The sequence below is a fragment of the Theobroma cacao genome, chromosome 2, assembly GCF_000208745.1.
Source record: "Theobroma cacao cultivar B97-61/B2 chromosome 2, Criollo_cocoa_genome_V2, whole genome shotgun sequence".
Classification (NCBI taxonomy): Eukaryota; Viridiplantae; Streptophyta; class Magnoliopsida; order Malvales; family Malvaceae; genus Theobroma; species Theobroma cacao.
The window spans coordinates 32182893-32199248 of NC_030851.1; the positions used below are offsets into that span (position 1 = coordinate 32182893).

General features: G+C 35.9%; 4 protein-coding genes across 4 annotated transcripts; 2 read left to right on the forward strand and 2 right to left on the reverse strand.

The window, feature by feature from the left end:
* LOC18609471 (proline-rich receptor-like protein kinase PERK12) lies at positions 1026-5096 on the forward strand. The gene is made up of 8 exons (XM_018115083.1): positions 1026-2167; positions 2249-2704; positions 2815-2898; positions 3460-3530; positions 3654-3730; positions 3910-4057; positions 4273-4434; positions 4610-5096. The coding sequence occupies exons 1-8, from the start codon at positions 1237-1239 to the stop codon at positions 4943-4945; spliced, it is 2265 nt and encodes a 754-aa protein (XP_017970572.1). The 5' UTR covers positions 1026-1236; the 3' UTR covers positions 4946-5096.
* On the reverse strand, positions 5441-8203 carry LOC18609472 (transcription factor bHLH90). Its single transcript, XM_018114969.1, is given in 10 exon segments — positions 5441-5525; positions 5832-6007; positions 6138-6347; positions 6441-6949; positions 6952-7000; positions 7139-7207; positions 7634-7721; positions 7795-7934; positions 7936-7969; positions 8103-8203. Coding segments are annotated over 10 exon segments (1461 nt in total).
* LOC108660743 lies at positions 10927-11829 on the reverse strand. Its single transcript, XM_018115078.1, has one exon. It carries the CDS (start codon positions 11628-11630, stop codon positions 11100-11102), a length of 531 nt encoding a protein of 176 aa, XP_017970567.1. The 5' UTR covers positions 11631-11829; the 3' UTR covers positions 10927-11099.
* LOC18609473 (glucan endo-1,3-beta-glucosidase) lies at positions 13643-14803 on the forward strand. The gene is made up of 2 exons (XM_018115218.1): positions 13643-13714; positions 13842-14803. Exons 1-2 carry the CDS (start codon positions 13654-13656, stop codon positions 14801-14803), a joined length of 1023 nt encoding a protein of 340 aa, XP_017970707.1. The 5' UTR covers positions 13643-13653.

Here is a 16356-nt window from a genome sequence, read left to right on the forward strand (position 1 = left end):
TCAAATGCCTTTAAAGATCAATTTAGACGGAGTTATTTATAAAGACTAAATTGCATATAACATTCAAAGAATAAAGATTAAAATAATGAAATTTCGATTTCGTGTGTTTGGAATTAGTATCATTTTGGGTATTCCAATTTGCAGGTTAACTAAAGATTTTATTGATTTACTTGAAAAGAAACATTGAATCAAATAAAAAGATTTTAAACCTTTACCTTTTTGAAAATTGAATCATTAAGTATTAAAGCCGATTTAAGTCAATTATATTTTGGCTTCAACTCTTACTTGATGAGTTTTTCCTTTTTCGTGTGTTTTTCTTTCTTTACTCAATAATTTATATTCCTTCGCCGCACATCAAGAAAGAAATCTGAGACGAGGTTGTTCTTGTAAATACATTCATTGACAAACATAAATCTAAGACTTCACTACTAGTACTTTTAATTCTTAGACTTGGGCTGCAATCGTCAATATGCTTTTTACATGCGACAGTTAAGATTCAAAGACCAAGAGATAAGACAAGAGCGGGTACTGGGCCACTTCAGAACCCAAGCTGCCCATTTAAATTGCGCGGTAACCCGAAACTCAAGCAGGATTGATCTTAAAAAAAAAGAAGAGCGGCTGTTAGGACTTAGGGGGAAACCATTGTGCCTACAACTAAGATATAAAAGTTTTGGCTTAAAAAAGTAAAGCAAAACATGGTTGATGTTCCGTAGATTCTCTCTTTCATTTTCTCTTCCCCCTCGTTTCTTTTGCATCTTTTGTCAAAATCTTTGTTTCAGAAGTTTTCTCACCCTCTTTTTCTTTCTCCTTTTGATGTTTTTTGGTTTTCGTTTTGGGTGTTGAAAAAGGGTTTTCTCTTGGTTTCTGCTTCTTCTGTTTTTTTATTATACCCTGCAGATTGTAAATCGCTAAACCTAATTTATTAGGTAATGCAAAGTAGTTTGATGGAAATATAAAGGCATTAAGAGGGATTTGGAAGGATAAGAAACAGAGACATAGACTTTGGCATTAGGCCAACATCTGAACATAGGACAGGATTTTAGTGATTTGAATATCTCTATCCAGGGAATCATTTTGTTACGTTTAATCATTTGAACATATAACAAGATAGTTTTTCAGTTGCTGTAGGAATATTGTAGAATTCTAGTTCATATACAAATAGGAAAAACAATTTTGAGTAGGATTTTCTTAACATATTTGATTATAGAGGGAGGAGATTATTACAAGGGTAGGAGAATGTCGGAATCGGAGGAGACGTCGAATTCTTCTTCAACAAGTGAAAAGGAATCACCAGGCTCTCCTCTTCCACCAAACGACTCAACCTCTGATGGTGACGAAAGCACTCCTTCTTCATCGAATTCAGAGGATTCCGGATACGATGATTCATCAACAGCAGCCCCTCCAAGTCCAAATTCATCAAACTCTTCACCTTCTTCCGATGATGATTCAAATGAGCAATCACTTTCACCTCCTTCAGACACAGATTCACCTGAAACCTCAACACCCCCATCACCACCAGAAAAAGATTCACCCCTTCAAAGTACGTTGTCGCCACCATCAGAGGAAAGTCCACCACAATCAACATCAACATCATCATCATCCCAGTCACCTCCTAGCCCTTCTAAGCAGCAATCACCACCTCCTAGCCCTCATAAGCAGCAATCACCACCATCTCTCAATAGCCCTTCTAAGGAATCATCACAACCTTCACCAGAAAAATCTCCTCCCTCTTCTTCTTCTGATCATCCTCCTAACAGTAGTCCTTCACCACCACCACCTTTTTCAAGAACCTCATCAAAATCACCACCTCCCCCAAACTCCACGTCAATACCTTCATTTGCATTTTCACCTCCATCATTAAATGGATCTACTTTATCATCATTACCTGGTAATTTTTCTCCTCAACCATTAGCTCCTCCTCCACAAAGCCCACACAAGACTCCCTCTAACGCAGGCGGTGGATCTTCCCATTCAAGAAGCTCTAATGATAGTCAAAACAAAGAGGCGAAAAACCCTCATTATGAAGTAGCGGTTGGTGTGGCAGTGGCGGCTGTTTTCATCATTGCATTCGTTGCCTTGGTTTTCTTTCTAAGGAGAAGAAGGAAGAGACGACCAAGGCCGTACGCCGATTACATGCCACCACCTGCTAACTTTTCAGTGGCAACAGGTAAAATGGTAGATTATCTATCTGTGTTTGATTTTTAGTTTAATCCTTGGTGTTTTACTAACATTAATGTTAGTTATGCAGATGTATTTATTGGACATTCTTCACGAGTTGATGCCACCTATTATAATTCTCAACTTCATGGCCAGCAACACTCTAATTTGGTAAACAGTTTTGGGAGTCAAAGAGGACAGAATTTCCATGGTCCCGATTCGGGTATTATTGCTAGTTCTAAGACATTTTTCGCCTATGAAGAGTTGGTGGAAATGACCAACGAATTTTCTCGTCAGAACATTATTGGTGAGGGTGGGTTTGGATGTGTTTATAAAGGGTGGCTACCAGATGGGAGAGCTGTCGCTGTTAAGCAGTTAAAGGCGGGTAGTGGACAAGGGGAGCGAGAATTTCGGGCTGAAGTTGAGATTATTAGCCGTGTTCATCATCGACATTTGGTCTCTTTGGTTGGATATTGTATTGCTGAAAGCCAGAGATTGCTAATCTATGACTTTGTTCCAAACAAAACTCTTGAACATCATCTACATGGTAAAATGGTTCTTTTGTTGCCCTCTGATCCCAAATATGTGTATATATATACATATATACATATATAATTCTGATATTAGGTTCTAAATTGGGAATTCATTGTGCATTAGGTAACCTTCGAGTGCTTGACTGGGCCAAAAGAGTCAAGATTGCTGTAGGAGCCGCTAAGGGTTTGGCATATTTGCATGAAGACTGTACGTATCTCTTCATGCATTTTGATAAGACACCCTCTCCTTCTCAGGACATTTCTATTTCAGAGAAACATACGGATAAATTACCATTTCAGAATCACTACCCTTTCTAATTCTCAAACCGTATGCAACTCCAATGTAATCATGGCTTTAACTTTTTTTCATTTTTAGTTTGGGTTTCATAGTCTCCAAGTGCATAATATATACAGCTAATTATTAGCTCATATATATTAATTTAAAACTAAATGGACTTGATACCTAGACTCAGTAAGTGAACCAAAAATCGTGCCTAATTAATTTGCCATTCTGAATCGCTTATTGATGACTTTGACTTGTGGTTCCTCAAGGGAAATAATTAATGGCCTGATGCGATATATAGCTTGAATTAATTTTTTCCAATCTTCAAAATGTTCTAAACTTTAATTTCTATATATTTTTAAATAAATTATCTTCTTGTCAGATAACTTGTTTCTTGCTTTCCCTACTCTAAAAATTCAACTGCTAGTTAAATTTCTGTTCTTGTGATTTCTTTCTTACCTTCCTTATCATGTGATCCATTTCTAGGTCATCCAAAAATTATTCACAGGGACATTAAGTCAGCAAACATTTTGTTAGAAGATGATTTTGAAGTACAGGCGAGTGAATCTTATATATTTCCTGTGTCAGGTTTCTTTCACTTTCTTATGCACCCGGAAAACTTTTTTCTCCTATTTGTGAAGGGTAGCGTTAGAATGTAAATGTTAATATCTTCAATCCAGGTAGCAGACTTTGGACTTGCCAAACTTAATGACACTACTCAGACCCATGTTTCAACTCGAGTCATGGGGACATTCGGGTAGGTCATGATTTTAACAATTGAGTCTATTTCTTGGGGGTTCGATTTCTTTTGTTTTTCTCCAACTCTCTTTTTGTCTCTCTGTCATCCATCCATTTTATAACCTTTTATACTAAAAATCGAGTTAAGATTATGCATGAATAATTAAGCTTTTATTGGTCTTCCGTCATACCTTTCAGATACTTGGCACCGGAGTATGCATCAAGTGGTAAGCTGACGGATAAATCAGACGTTTTCTCATTTGGAGTTGTGCTACTAGAACTTATAACGGGGCGAAAACCAGTTGATCCAACCCAGCCTTTGGGGGATGAGAGTTTGGTCGAATGGGTATGGATAAGACATTTAACTTTTTCTTTTTCCTTTTTAAAGCTGTAAACTCTGGTCTCTGGTATGTGTGTGTGTATATAATTTCACCTGAAATAGCAAAAAGAAAGAGAAAAACCATAGCGTATTGGACTACTAAAATGATGTCTTTATGTGTCTCCATATGATCTTTTTCTTGGTTTTCAACTGATAAATGCAATCATATATAATTTTGGCAGGCAAGACCACTCCTCATTAATGCCCTTGAAACTGGTGATTTTAGTGAATTAGTTGATCCACGGCTTGAAAAGCATTATGTAGAGAGTGAGATGTTTAGGATGATTGAGGCAGCTGCTGCATGTGTTCGGCATTCTGCGGCAAAGCGGCCTCGCATGGTGCTGGTAATATTATGAGCAAACTGCATTTATTGATTTTCCATAATTTCATGCTTAGTGGGACTAAAGACATATTCGATCTACAACTTCCCTCCATTCCCCTTTTTACCCTCAATTTATCATGCCATGTAGTTTTATGAAGAGTCAAAACATTGAAGTGTACTTGTCCACCATCGTGTAGGTGGCAAGAGCATTGGACTTCGAGGGAGAGTCTGATCTCTCTAATGGGGTGAAATTCGGTCAGAGCACAGTTTATGACTCTGGACAATACAGTCAAGAGATTAAGAAGTTTAGGAGGATGGCACTTGGAGGTGACAACAGCTCAGAATTTGACATGTACAGTGGAGAATACGACTCCAAGAAAGTATCACGTGGACAACAAAATTATTGGCAGTCCCGGTATAGTTCGGGTGACTTCACTAGTGGTGAGTCAGAAACTCAAGCCTTCAAACCAATTAGTGGTGAGTATAGAGGTGCCTCGGGGAACTATGGTGGTGGTCGTTTCAGTCAAAGTTGAAATCTTTAGGCTATTCACACATTTGGTTCAAATGAATCAAATGTGTATAGCGTTTGTATGTAAAAGTGTTGATACCTTCTTTAATTCCCTTGAGTCATAAATTTGGGTATATGGAAAAGCTTTTAAAGACTAATTCCTACCATAGGTGCTAACTAGAGATGGTTTCAATTTTGAGTGAATAATCTCACGAAGCTTCTGATTCCAATCTAAAATCTAGAATTTAACAAACAAAAAAGAGAAAAAGAACCTTGCTGGACTATCTCATAAAACATGTAGCAAATTTTTGTATAATTTCGTAAAAATACATGTAAAAGAACCAGCACCAAAGGGAGGGGGGGAACCCACTAAGATTTTACAGCCAAAAGGTTTTGAATCATGATGTTGGAGCACCTTGAAGTGAAGTTACGTCACGCATGAATGGATCGATTTCTAAACTTTCTTAGCTGAACTGTCCATTTTAATGTACATCGTCTCACTCTCCACCTTCATATTCCTTTACTGCATTTTCAAGCAGGAATTTGATTTTTTTAGTTTGTTAGGTCGGTTAACAAGTCTCTCAATTTCCTGGACTGAAAATCCCCATTTGCCTTGCATAAGTATACAGATACAGTGTTAGCAGATAATATAAGCCAAGGAAGAAAATGACTCATCACTAGTTCTTCGGACATGTTCCATATAGAAGTTCAATATATGAAAAAAGACCATACTAGTATTTTCTATTTTTGCAACCTTCGCAAATATGATGCTATTGTAACACTACCAGACTCTGTCTTTGGTTCTTTGCAAAGGTAAATGGACTAATTGAGTCCATATTGTTCCTAAGAAACCTCCAAAAAGATATTAGCACTCTATTTCTATCGACGTCAACCATCTAGTGAGCCTTACCTCAACTTTGAAAATATTGAGAACCTTGCCATTAAATGTTGTGACATTGGCATCAATCACTTGAAGTCCCAAAGAATCTATACCCTCCATCAACTTTGCAAACCCACCTTGCTTGAGCTCATAGCAGAGCTTAATCAAAAACTCTCTTTTGGTGATCTGGTTGACTTCAACATGTACCTAAACAAAGATTCAAGACAGAAGTTAGTTGAGACTTTCATTGATGATCTTTGCTCCCATTGACTACAAGTACATGGAAACTGTGACAAAAGTAACAACAGAATATGTGTTAAATTTCAATTCCCTCTACTTTGTCTTTTGCCATTTTGGCGAGGCCAGAGGTAACAGCAGACATGTTGTCCTTATGTAGCCTGTCTAACTTTGCACACTTCAGTTCTGCATTACTTTTTTTACAGTCCTCTTCCTCAATTTTCCTAAGCTCTTCTTGGAGTTTCTTCTCCTCCTCTAGTCAAGTTCCTATATATTCGATTACATCTATAAGAATAGTAGTTCTATCCATCTACAATATTGAACAACCAAAACATTATAGATAACAAACAAGAAGGCGGAAAATTAAACTTGGCTATTATAGCTTTTGATAGTTGTGACTAACCTTGGATATCTTAGGGACTAGAGCTCGTAGCTTGAAGAGTCCATCTTTTATCTTCTTCCTTCTATTCCTCTCTGTCACAAGATTCTTAGAATGATAATTCTTTTTTTCTAGCTGCTTGGTAGTTCTCATTATGTCTTTTACAGTCTTGTTTTTACGATCCACAATAAACCCTGCTTCTTGCTCAAACACATTTTTGCTGCATCTTAGTCTTTTTGTTCCATGATATGTGCCAATTAACTGCTTCAGTTGCTCATATTGAGAAATATAGGCAGAACCTAAAGCAAATGGGGGATGTTCAATTAAGGGATTGGAACCACTGGATGATCCATCCAAGCTAGGTTGGGAGTTTGAATCCGATACTAGGGGAATAGCTTGTATTCTAGGAATGAAAGTTGACAAGCTAATGGGAAATGGCAAGTTATGCAAGTCTTTACCAAATGTTTTGAGATACCATTTGTCAACATTTGCTTTTGCATAACTATCTGCAGTCATGACTTCTGGTGCTAAAGTGCATTGTATTGAGTTGTTACTAACTCTATGATGTTTTGATCTTTAGGTATTTGATGAAAAAGACAAATTATATGTTCATCAATCAGAAGAGACAATAGATTGGAAGGAAATTAATGGGATGATAATATATATAAATATGTCAGTTACATTGCAAAATATTGGCAACTGAAAAGGCCAAAGAATCTTACATGCTTTGAAATAGAGAGCTCTATAAGACTACCAAGAACCGGGATCAGAACTTGGGTTCCCATTGTATCCTGTAAAAATCGAAGTGATCATATCAAAATATAGACACAAGTGAAGCAAAATTTTTTGACAATAAGATACTCCATGTTGCCTGGATCATGATTGCCTTATATATATAAAGAAAAAACTACAATATTTCAAGAAGCCAATCCGTACGTTTGTGTACATTCCGGCAATTAGTTGATTAAACTAAAATATTAAAGGGGTTTTTAAACAAACAGAATCTTAGCCTTTTATTATGAGCTTGAAGTATATGAAACATTCTTAACCAAGGCATGACAACTTAGCCACTTTTACAATTTTAGAAAACCAAAACTGCTTGAACTACAAGATAAAACTTGCATTTTCTTAAACTATAAATCCAAGGTTTATGTTTTCATATTTCATCTGTTTGCTCAATTACCAAAAAAAAGGTGACGAAAGTGAAAAAAACCCACATGTGAAGAACGTGAGCCAGAGGCATTGGCATGGTTAACCCATTTTAGTTGATTTGACATAGCCACCTCTCCATGAATCCTGATTTCACTGTCACAAATCAATATGTTTCTCGCTATCTTGTATCCTCCAAAAGGAAATGAAACAGAGAGGAGTGGTGTACCCAGCATAGAGGGACATGAAGAAAGGAAAACAAGAAAGAGCTTCGCAAGCCTTTGATCTTATGGAATGTTAGAAGTGACCATCCTTGCATAGGGGACCTGAGTGCTACAATTCTTCTCTTTCAACTTTGACATTAACCACAACCATTACAGCAACAATCCTTCCATTCAATAAACCTACATCAAAAAAAGAAAGGAAAAAAAAAAGCTTCATTTGAGTTTAAATGAACCAAAAGAAAAAAGAATGAAGATATTGGTTATAGTGGGTGGGTAGTAGTAATGAAACAGGTAAGTTGAAACTTGAAAGTACCTAAAAGGGTCATCACCCAATTTTCAGACAATGCAGAAATCCCATGCCTTACTATCCACAAATGGTCTAAGCCACTCCATTGCTCTCTCAAAACCCCTCATTGTCTCCTCCTCTCAGAAGAACCAAGAAATTATTCTAGCTGGCTTTTTCTGTCTCCCTATATATAACAAGAGTCAAGAGACTTGGGGAAAAATCCATTTAGAGCTCATGACTATCGTAGTACACGACAAAGGTAACCAACTTTTTTATGTTTTTCCATTTGAATTGGGTTACTAAAAGAGTATCATCTCAATCGGGTACCAAATCTGTGATAGAGAGGAATTTGATGCCTGCAGAGGCAGTGTTTTCTTTATTGACTACCAGAATCATCCATCTTTGAAACAACCATCGAATGGTTCAAAATTCCTTGTGACAGCTACCCGTAACTGTATAAACCCATCACTATTATTCACTACCATTAGACATTAGGAGTAGTATATTTTTGGCACAACAAAATATATATACACCATTCATTTTCCCACTCTCCCTTGATTCTTGAAGTAGTTTAGATCTACTAACTTTCCTCGTGGCAATTGGGCATACCAATTCTCTTATTTTAAGTTACAATTTACTGTTCTATTGCCTCCAAAATATATCTCCATAATAATCTTTTTAACTATTGGTGTACCTCTATTATCCATATAATGGCGCGTGGGTAAAACAAAACAGAGAATATGTGTCACGGTTTTAGTTTTACTTTGTAGGCCCTGCTTTTCCAAAACTGTACACTCATGAGAGGCTGAACCTCAACAGCTTGCAAAGAGCGACGTCAAAAAGGCAGACAACTTTCTTTTCTTTCCTTCCTTTTCCACCCTTGGGCTTGAAGAAGCTACAACAAAAGGATCCAGCCACAGTTTTGCTTGAGCCATCATTAATAAATTTATTTATGTTTGAAAAAATGGATTAGCAGAGGTTTTCGAGTTAAGCAACTTGAACTAGAGCTTAGCTTGGGGCTTAAGAAAAGAGGTTGTTTGACCACACAAAAAAAAAATAGTTTGGGCTTCAACTCGGCCTTTGCATTGTCCAAATAAGAATGCTAGCTTGTCGCTTTGCTGGATCTGGACGTTTCTACAGACCCAAGTCAGGGAACAAAATATTACCATATTTTTGTTATTTCCATGATTACAACTTTTTGCTTTCTTGTTAAAATCAATCAATACTGAAATGTATTTTTTCCCAGATAGATTTTATTTGAGAAGAAAATAGGAAATTCAGATTATATATATATATATATATTAAATTGAAAATAAAAGGAAAGGGAGGAAATATTAAAGCAACAATTTCTCTCCTTGTTTAATTTTTTTTTTTAAAAAATACAAATTGTATTGTGATAGCCACTCTTTGTTGTACCAGGCATTAATTTTTCAATAGATAAAAGATTCCTGTTTTTCAGAAAATTAAAAATCTTTGTGTTGTTTTAGTTATTAAACTTATCCGTGTCTCTTTATACATAACCTTCAATGTTCACAAATTTTTGTCTAATTAAAGATCTAAACCAATGTATATAACCTGATGGTAACGTGTTGTCATCAGCTTCTACTTAAATAAAATGGTATTGCCTAGAGGTGAGCTAAAAGACCTTGAATCAAAAAAATTGATCGAATCAAATTGAATCCAATCAATTCGATTTGATTAAAATGATCAACTGTGATTTTAGTTTTTAATGTTTGATTTTTATGTCTATTCGATTCACCTTTTTGTACGTAAATTTTTCAATTGAAAAATCAAATAATAAATAATATTTTTTAAAATTATTATACATACATACATATATATGGCATAATGCTCAAATAAGTTCTTCAATTATTTAAAAAAATTAAATAAATTTTTATTCTTTTATTATCTTCAATCAAGTCCCTATACTTTTATACTAGATCAAATAAGCCCTTATGACTAATAATTGACTAACTATCATTTTATTGTGTTCAATCAGTGTTATGCCGTATAAAATGACAAATGGTATTTTGATAATTAATCATAAAGGTTTGTTTGACTCAAAATAAAAATTACAAAGACTTATTTTGTTCAAATAAAAGTACAAAGACTTAATTGAATGCAATAAAATTCTAAGAGTTTATTTAAATTTTCTTAAATAGTTTAAGGGTTTCTTTTAGATATTATGCCCCATATATATATATATATATATATATATATATATATATATTATCTTTTAATAATCCTTATTTTCTCTTAAAAAATTACCTTTTTTTAAGTTGATTGTTTTTAAAAGATGTTGCTGAATTTGGTTGAGAAAGTTGTTGAATGTTTAATTTATTTTTTTAAGTTACCTTGCATACACGATCCTTTCAGATGTTACATATATATATACATATATAAAATCTAACTCGATTTTGAGGAAATCAATTGAAATGGTTCAATTTTTTATCAATTCGGATTTTCTAATAAAATCAGTTTCCATTTGATTTTTTTTATAAAAAAGTTCAATTTTTTTATTTTCAAATTTTTTAACACCAAACTGCTTAAATCGTTAATTTTGCACAGCCCAAATATTGGCCGCTTCAAATTTCGTTTCACATTTTGTATCAGACTGTACGGATTCTATATATGTGGTGTACTTTCCATATTCATCATCTCGTTTGGTGATTGAAAATTGCTGTTTTGTTCTAGTACAAAGAATTAAAACAATGGTTTTGCTTTTTCTTTTCTTTTTTACTGTCGTATGCTGCAAAACCTTTAATTCAAGAAAATAGTTGATTGATGCGGAATTTGATGGTGAAAATCTGTTAGAGACCTTTTCTTTGTTATTATTCGTTGGATCATGATATTTTCCCCTAATCCCTGCGATCTTATAAGATCAATATAAGCAAATAAATACATGTGCAAGATCATAAAAATAAGAAACTACATAAGGTTGAAAATTTGAAAAATAAAAAAGGAAAAGAAAAGAAGATAAATAAAGTGCCACAAGCCTGGAACCTCTTCATTCTGTGCCCTGTATCATGCGCTGGCCTTAAGCTCTCCATCATCTATAGGCTTAGTTTCACCTTTGATGTCCCCATGTCCAGGCATTCTGAATCCCGTGGGATCCCCATTTCCAGGCATTCTAAATCCTGCGGGATCCCCATTTCCTGGCATTCTTATTCCTCTAGGATCCCCATGTTCAGGAATTCTGAACCCTCTGGGATCTCCATTTCCGGGCATTTTGAACCCTTTGCTGGGATCACCATGGCCAGGTGGTTTGGCAGCAGGATTCCTCCCATCCAACCCGAACTCTATGTCCCTTTCTTTAGGGCGGATGGTATGGTTTTGGTTTCGCTTGGAGGGTTTTGTTTGGCTCATGCGCCGGTTACAGAGTCTTCCAAGAAAGCAAGCTATAGCTGATATAACAACGATTACTGCCAGCACAATAAAAACTGTTCCAAACGATCCATTCGAGTGAGAATGAGATGGCGGCGCTTGTCCTGACACGGTATTTGGGTAAACTACAACGGGTTGTTGTGTTTCAGGCTGCTGTGTTTGAGTCGACATTCTTAAGCCTGTGCTTTTTTTTGCTATACGAGATGAGGAGATGGAGGGACTTAAATTTTAACGTGAGATTTTGGTAGCGAATGAAAAGGGTTAGGATTTAGTACGAGTCTGCAGCTTCTTGTTCTTTTAGTGCAGACAAAGCGAAGCTTTGGAGAAAACTCTCAAAACAAGGAAGAACATTTCCCTGTGACAAGAGGTTTTGTAGGATTGGTTTTCAAGACTTCCAAGTAGTATTTGGTTGTTTTCTATTCAATAAAGGAGGAACTTTCTTTATTAAAGAGACAACTAAAGATATTCCGTTGTCCTTTAATTACTGGTGAAGAAGCGGCACCTGCACTTACTTCGTAAAGAGAGAAAGTAAGATTTTGGCTGCCTTCGGACAGGCACAATCTCAAGTTCCCAACAAAGCACTGCAGCGTTTGTTTATTCATTAATCATTGGCTTGGGTCGATTTCCGGTGCAAGTCATGCATAGTAGCCCCCATAACGCTTTAACCATTCATCTTTGCACTTCGCAATACCCAAAATTGTTCACGTAAGTATATCTCCCTAAAAGGATGGTTCCTACACACTCTTTTTGCAAAAGAAATCTCATTTGCATAGATATTAGTATAACTTTTGACTTTTGGGTGTTTAAAAATTGTCTTTAAGCTCTTGATGTTTTTGAAAATTAAGAAACGGGATAATAACCTAACAAATGAATTTGTGTTAAATAAGTAAGGTATTTTTAAAATCTTCCTTTTGAAGATGAGATCTTATCATCAGATTAATCATGGTGGGACAAGTTTTATAATCTTTGTTGAAATCAGGCTTAGATATTTAGGTCAGTGGTCAAAGTTGTGGGCTTTGCAGCAATTCTGGAAAGATAAAGCAGTATGGGGTTCAACATAGGGATTTGAGTAAAACTAGTCCAGCAACGTTATCCCATGTACGATTTTATCTGCTCAATGGGGTGCCTTTGATTGATTACCGTCTTTATTCCTTTTTCTTTAACAAAAGAAAGGATTCTGCCAGAATGGACACACTTTGATTCTGTGTCTTTTGATGATTAGAGCAATCGTGTAATTTAATTATAATGCACTTATTAGAATTGCACTTTGGAGACCTCAAAATTTGTGTTCAAATATGGTCTTGCCACGTGCTTTGTGCAAGCAGATCATTTTTATGATACTGTTAGGTAACAGCAACATCGCAAATAATGAAAGGGTTTCTTTTTTTCTTTGGAGAAGGAAGATGGAACTCAATTTATTGGGTAACAGATACATGATTTACTATTGACTCAAATATTCAAATATGAAAGGTTCTGAGACTGATGGTAATGCTTCTTTTTTTTTTTTTTGGTTTGCCATGTGAGTTGTTCTTATATAGTATCTGAGTTTCCTTCAAGGGGAAGACTTGAGTATGTAAGGTGTAAAAAGGGTACATAAAAAGCCTCTTGGTGAACACAGTGCGAAATTGGGACTCAGGCAAGCAGGTGGTGGGAGGATATTGGCAAAATTTTTTGTTGTAACTATTTGTAGGCTTAAATTAAATGGAAAACTAGACAGTAAATCATGAAATATCAATGAGCAGATTAACAAATTCGAACTAAATGACCTTCTTTAATTTTTGGAATAAATTAATCAATTGATTACTGATGGGCTTCACTTCCAGATAGACGTTAGTGTTCTTGTTGAGCAGCCCATTTAGGAGTCAGCCCAACAGGGTGAACAACAAATCGTTGAATACTGCATGTCAAATTCTGTTCAAGATGCAGAGCCATGGTAGATCCAATTTGAGGAACCTGACAAGGCAACGAATGCAGTAACAGAGAATACCTGCAACGGCTTAGCAGATAGAACTGAAATAATAGAAAATGGAAAGCACATGAAGCCTTTCAAACCAAAATTAAACCTACCTTAAACCTGGTATGCATTCATAATTACCTGTCACACACTAGCATGATTTTTCGATGTGTCCATCAAAATTTAAAGTCGTTCAGCCTTGTATTCCAGGATCCAAATTTCAAAGCACTGCTGACAACAATGAGAATTCAGGGTTTTCTAGTTCTATTTTCAGTCTTCTTGCTTCTACCATCTGAAGCAGGTGCCAATCTCTAAAGATCTTGCTATTTAGATTTATCAAAGTATAGCTCAATTCAGGATGAAAATATAAGAATTGGAATCTCATGATTTTATGTTAATTCCTGAAGTTTTAGTTGCTTTTATTGCAGTTGCAGCAACACTTGGAATCTGCTATGGCCATGTGGCCAACAACCTCCCAGCAACCTCTGAAGTGATCAACATTCTCAAATCCAACGGCATTTCGGATGTCCGAATCTTTGACGCTGATCCAGTTACTTTACAGTCCTTCTCAGGAACTGGAATCAATCTCATGATTGGTGTCCCTAATGAAATGCTCCCTTCCCTTGCCTCAGGCACCCCTATCTTTGCACTCCAATGGCTCCAAACCAACATACTCGCTCATATTTTCCCGAGCCAAATACGATATATTGCAGTTGGAAATGAGGTCTTCCTCAAAGATCCTTTCTACGCTCCCTATGTAGTACCCGCCATCGTTAATCTTTACCAAGCTCTTCAAACACTAAACCTTGATAGCACCATCAAGCTATCCTCACCCCAAGCAGCATCTGTGCTCTCCATTTCATACCCTCCATCTCTCGGAACATTTGATCCTTCTATTCGATCTGTTTTGCTTCCTTTGCTAAGATTCTTGTATGAGACCAAGTCACCCTTCATGGTCAATGTGTATCCATACTTCAGCTACATAAGCAGTTTGAAGCATGTATCATTGGACTATGCGTTATTTAGAAGCCAAAACGTGGTTCAAGACGGTATGTTGATGTATGGCAATCTTTTCGAGGCAAGCATTGATGCATTTCTCTACGCAATTGAGAAAGAAGGGTTTGCGGAAGTGCCGGTGGTCGTCTCAGAGACAGGGTGGCCTAAGGGCGGAGGTGTGGCGGCGAGTGCGGAAAATGCATTGGCTTTCAATGAGAATGTGGTGAGAAGAGTGGTGAGTAATGTTGGGACACCAAAGAGGCCTGGGGTAGGCATGGAGGTTTACTTGTTTGATCTTTTTGATGAGAATGGGAAGGGTGGAGACGAGTGTGAGAAGCATTTTGGGATTTTTGGACCTGATGGGATCAAGGCGTATGACCTTAGATTTAATTGAGAAAGATTGATGTAAGCAACAAAGAGGAGTGATCATGTTTGTTCAGCTCTTGGAATTTCACTATTCTGTTTGAAAAAGAAAGCTGAAGAAAAATTTCGTTTTTCTAATTCTTAATTGTTTCCTCTCTTTGTCTCCATGTGCTGCCCTCGTTGCAAAGATGGAGTCAAAGACATAGATGCAAAATTATTTTCATTATGTCTTCTAAGAATCAACCCAAGATATGTAATCAATTAGATCTCATCTTGGCAACATCTTATTAGCGAGAATTTTTACGCACCCAACATATGTACATAGCTACCATATTTGAGAATATTAACAGCACTAGTCATAAAACATAGATAAAATCACTTTTTTGTTGGTTTTTCTTCTTCTTTTTTTTTTTTTTACTTTTTATACCACCAAAATTAAAAAAAAAAAAAGACTAAATGCTCAATTTAGGGTTAAAAGTTTGGACACTTTTTCAATTAAGGACCAAACGTTTTAATTGTAACAATTAAGGACCAAATGTTTTTCAGTTGCTTATAATTAAGGGCTTAAGTAAGAGGTGTTTAGCACGTGTAGTACATGTGCATGAAGTAGACCCTAACTAGGAATTTTGCCTCTTACGTGGTAGGTGAATTGGATTTTTGGCAAACAACAATGTTCTATGGAGGAAAAAAATGAAATGGTGGAAAAAGTAAAAAGGTGTCAAACTCATTGTGCATAAATGAAAAGGTGCGCATAACAACTCTGTCTTCCTTAACAGAGTTGAACTGTTAATTATTAAACACTATTGCTTAAAGTGCCATTATTGCTACACTCCATGGCTTAGTAGTAATAATTACAAGGCATTTATTGTTGCATGCCATGCAGAAAATAAAATAATATTGGTTTTTCATGCCATGAGTAAATATATAGTGTTATTACACGTCATGCGTAAAATTGTGTTGTTACAAGCTACACTTACATCATTTACAATTAACATGGCATGTAACAACATGTTTACAACATGAGAAATAACAACATGCTACCCTATATTTCCAGCCTTGCAATAACAATCAATCGAAGTTGATCAATGCTGAGAAAGTGATGTCATTTGGGTCTACACCTTTTTTCAATTAATTGAAAGTATATTTCACACCATTTCGTTTTTCCACTATTTTAGTTTTCCCACCATCGACCCAAATTACCCAAAATTTGCCTCTTTCATCTCCTATCATTTTCCTTCTCCCTTGTCTAATAGTTCAGTTAGGCATCTGTAGCCGTCAACTTATCAAGCATCTCCTATTTATAGGTTGTCGTCACCATCATCTTATCTCCGTTTGCTAAACCAAAAATAGTTAGGTATGGCTTGCATTTTCATTTTAATTTTATATCTTTAATAATTGCTACCAATAAGGTTACAATTGAACAAATTTTTTACATGGCTTGTAATAAATTTTGTAAATGGCGTGAAGCTTCTTTATGATAACCAGTAATGGCATGTACCAAGAACTTGCTACAAGCCATGTTAAAAAAATGGTTCATGTAAAAAAATTGTCTAATCGTGACATTTTCTTATATTTTGAATAGAA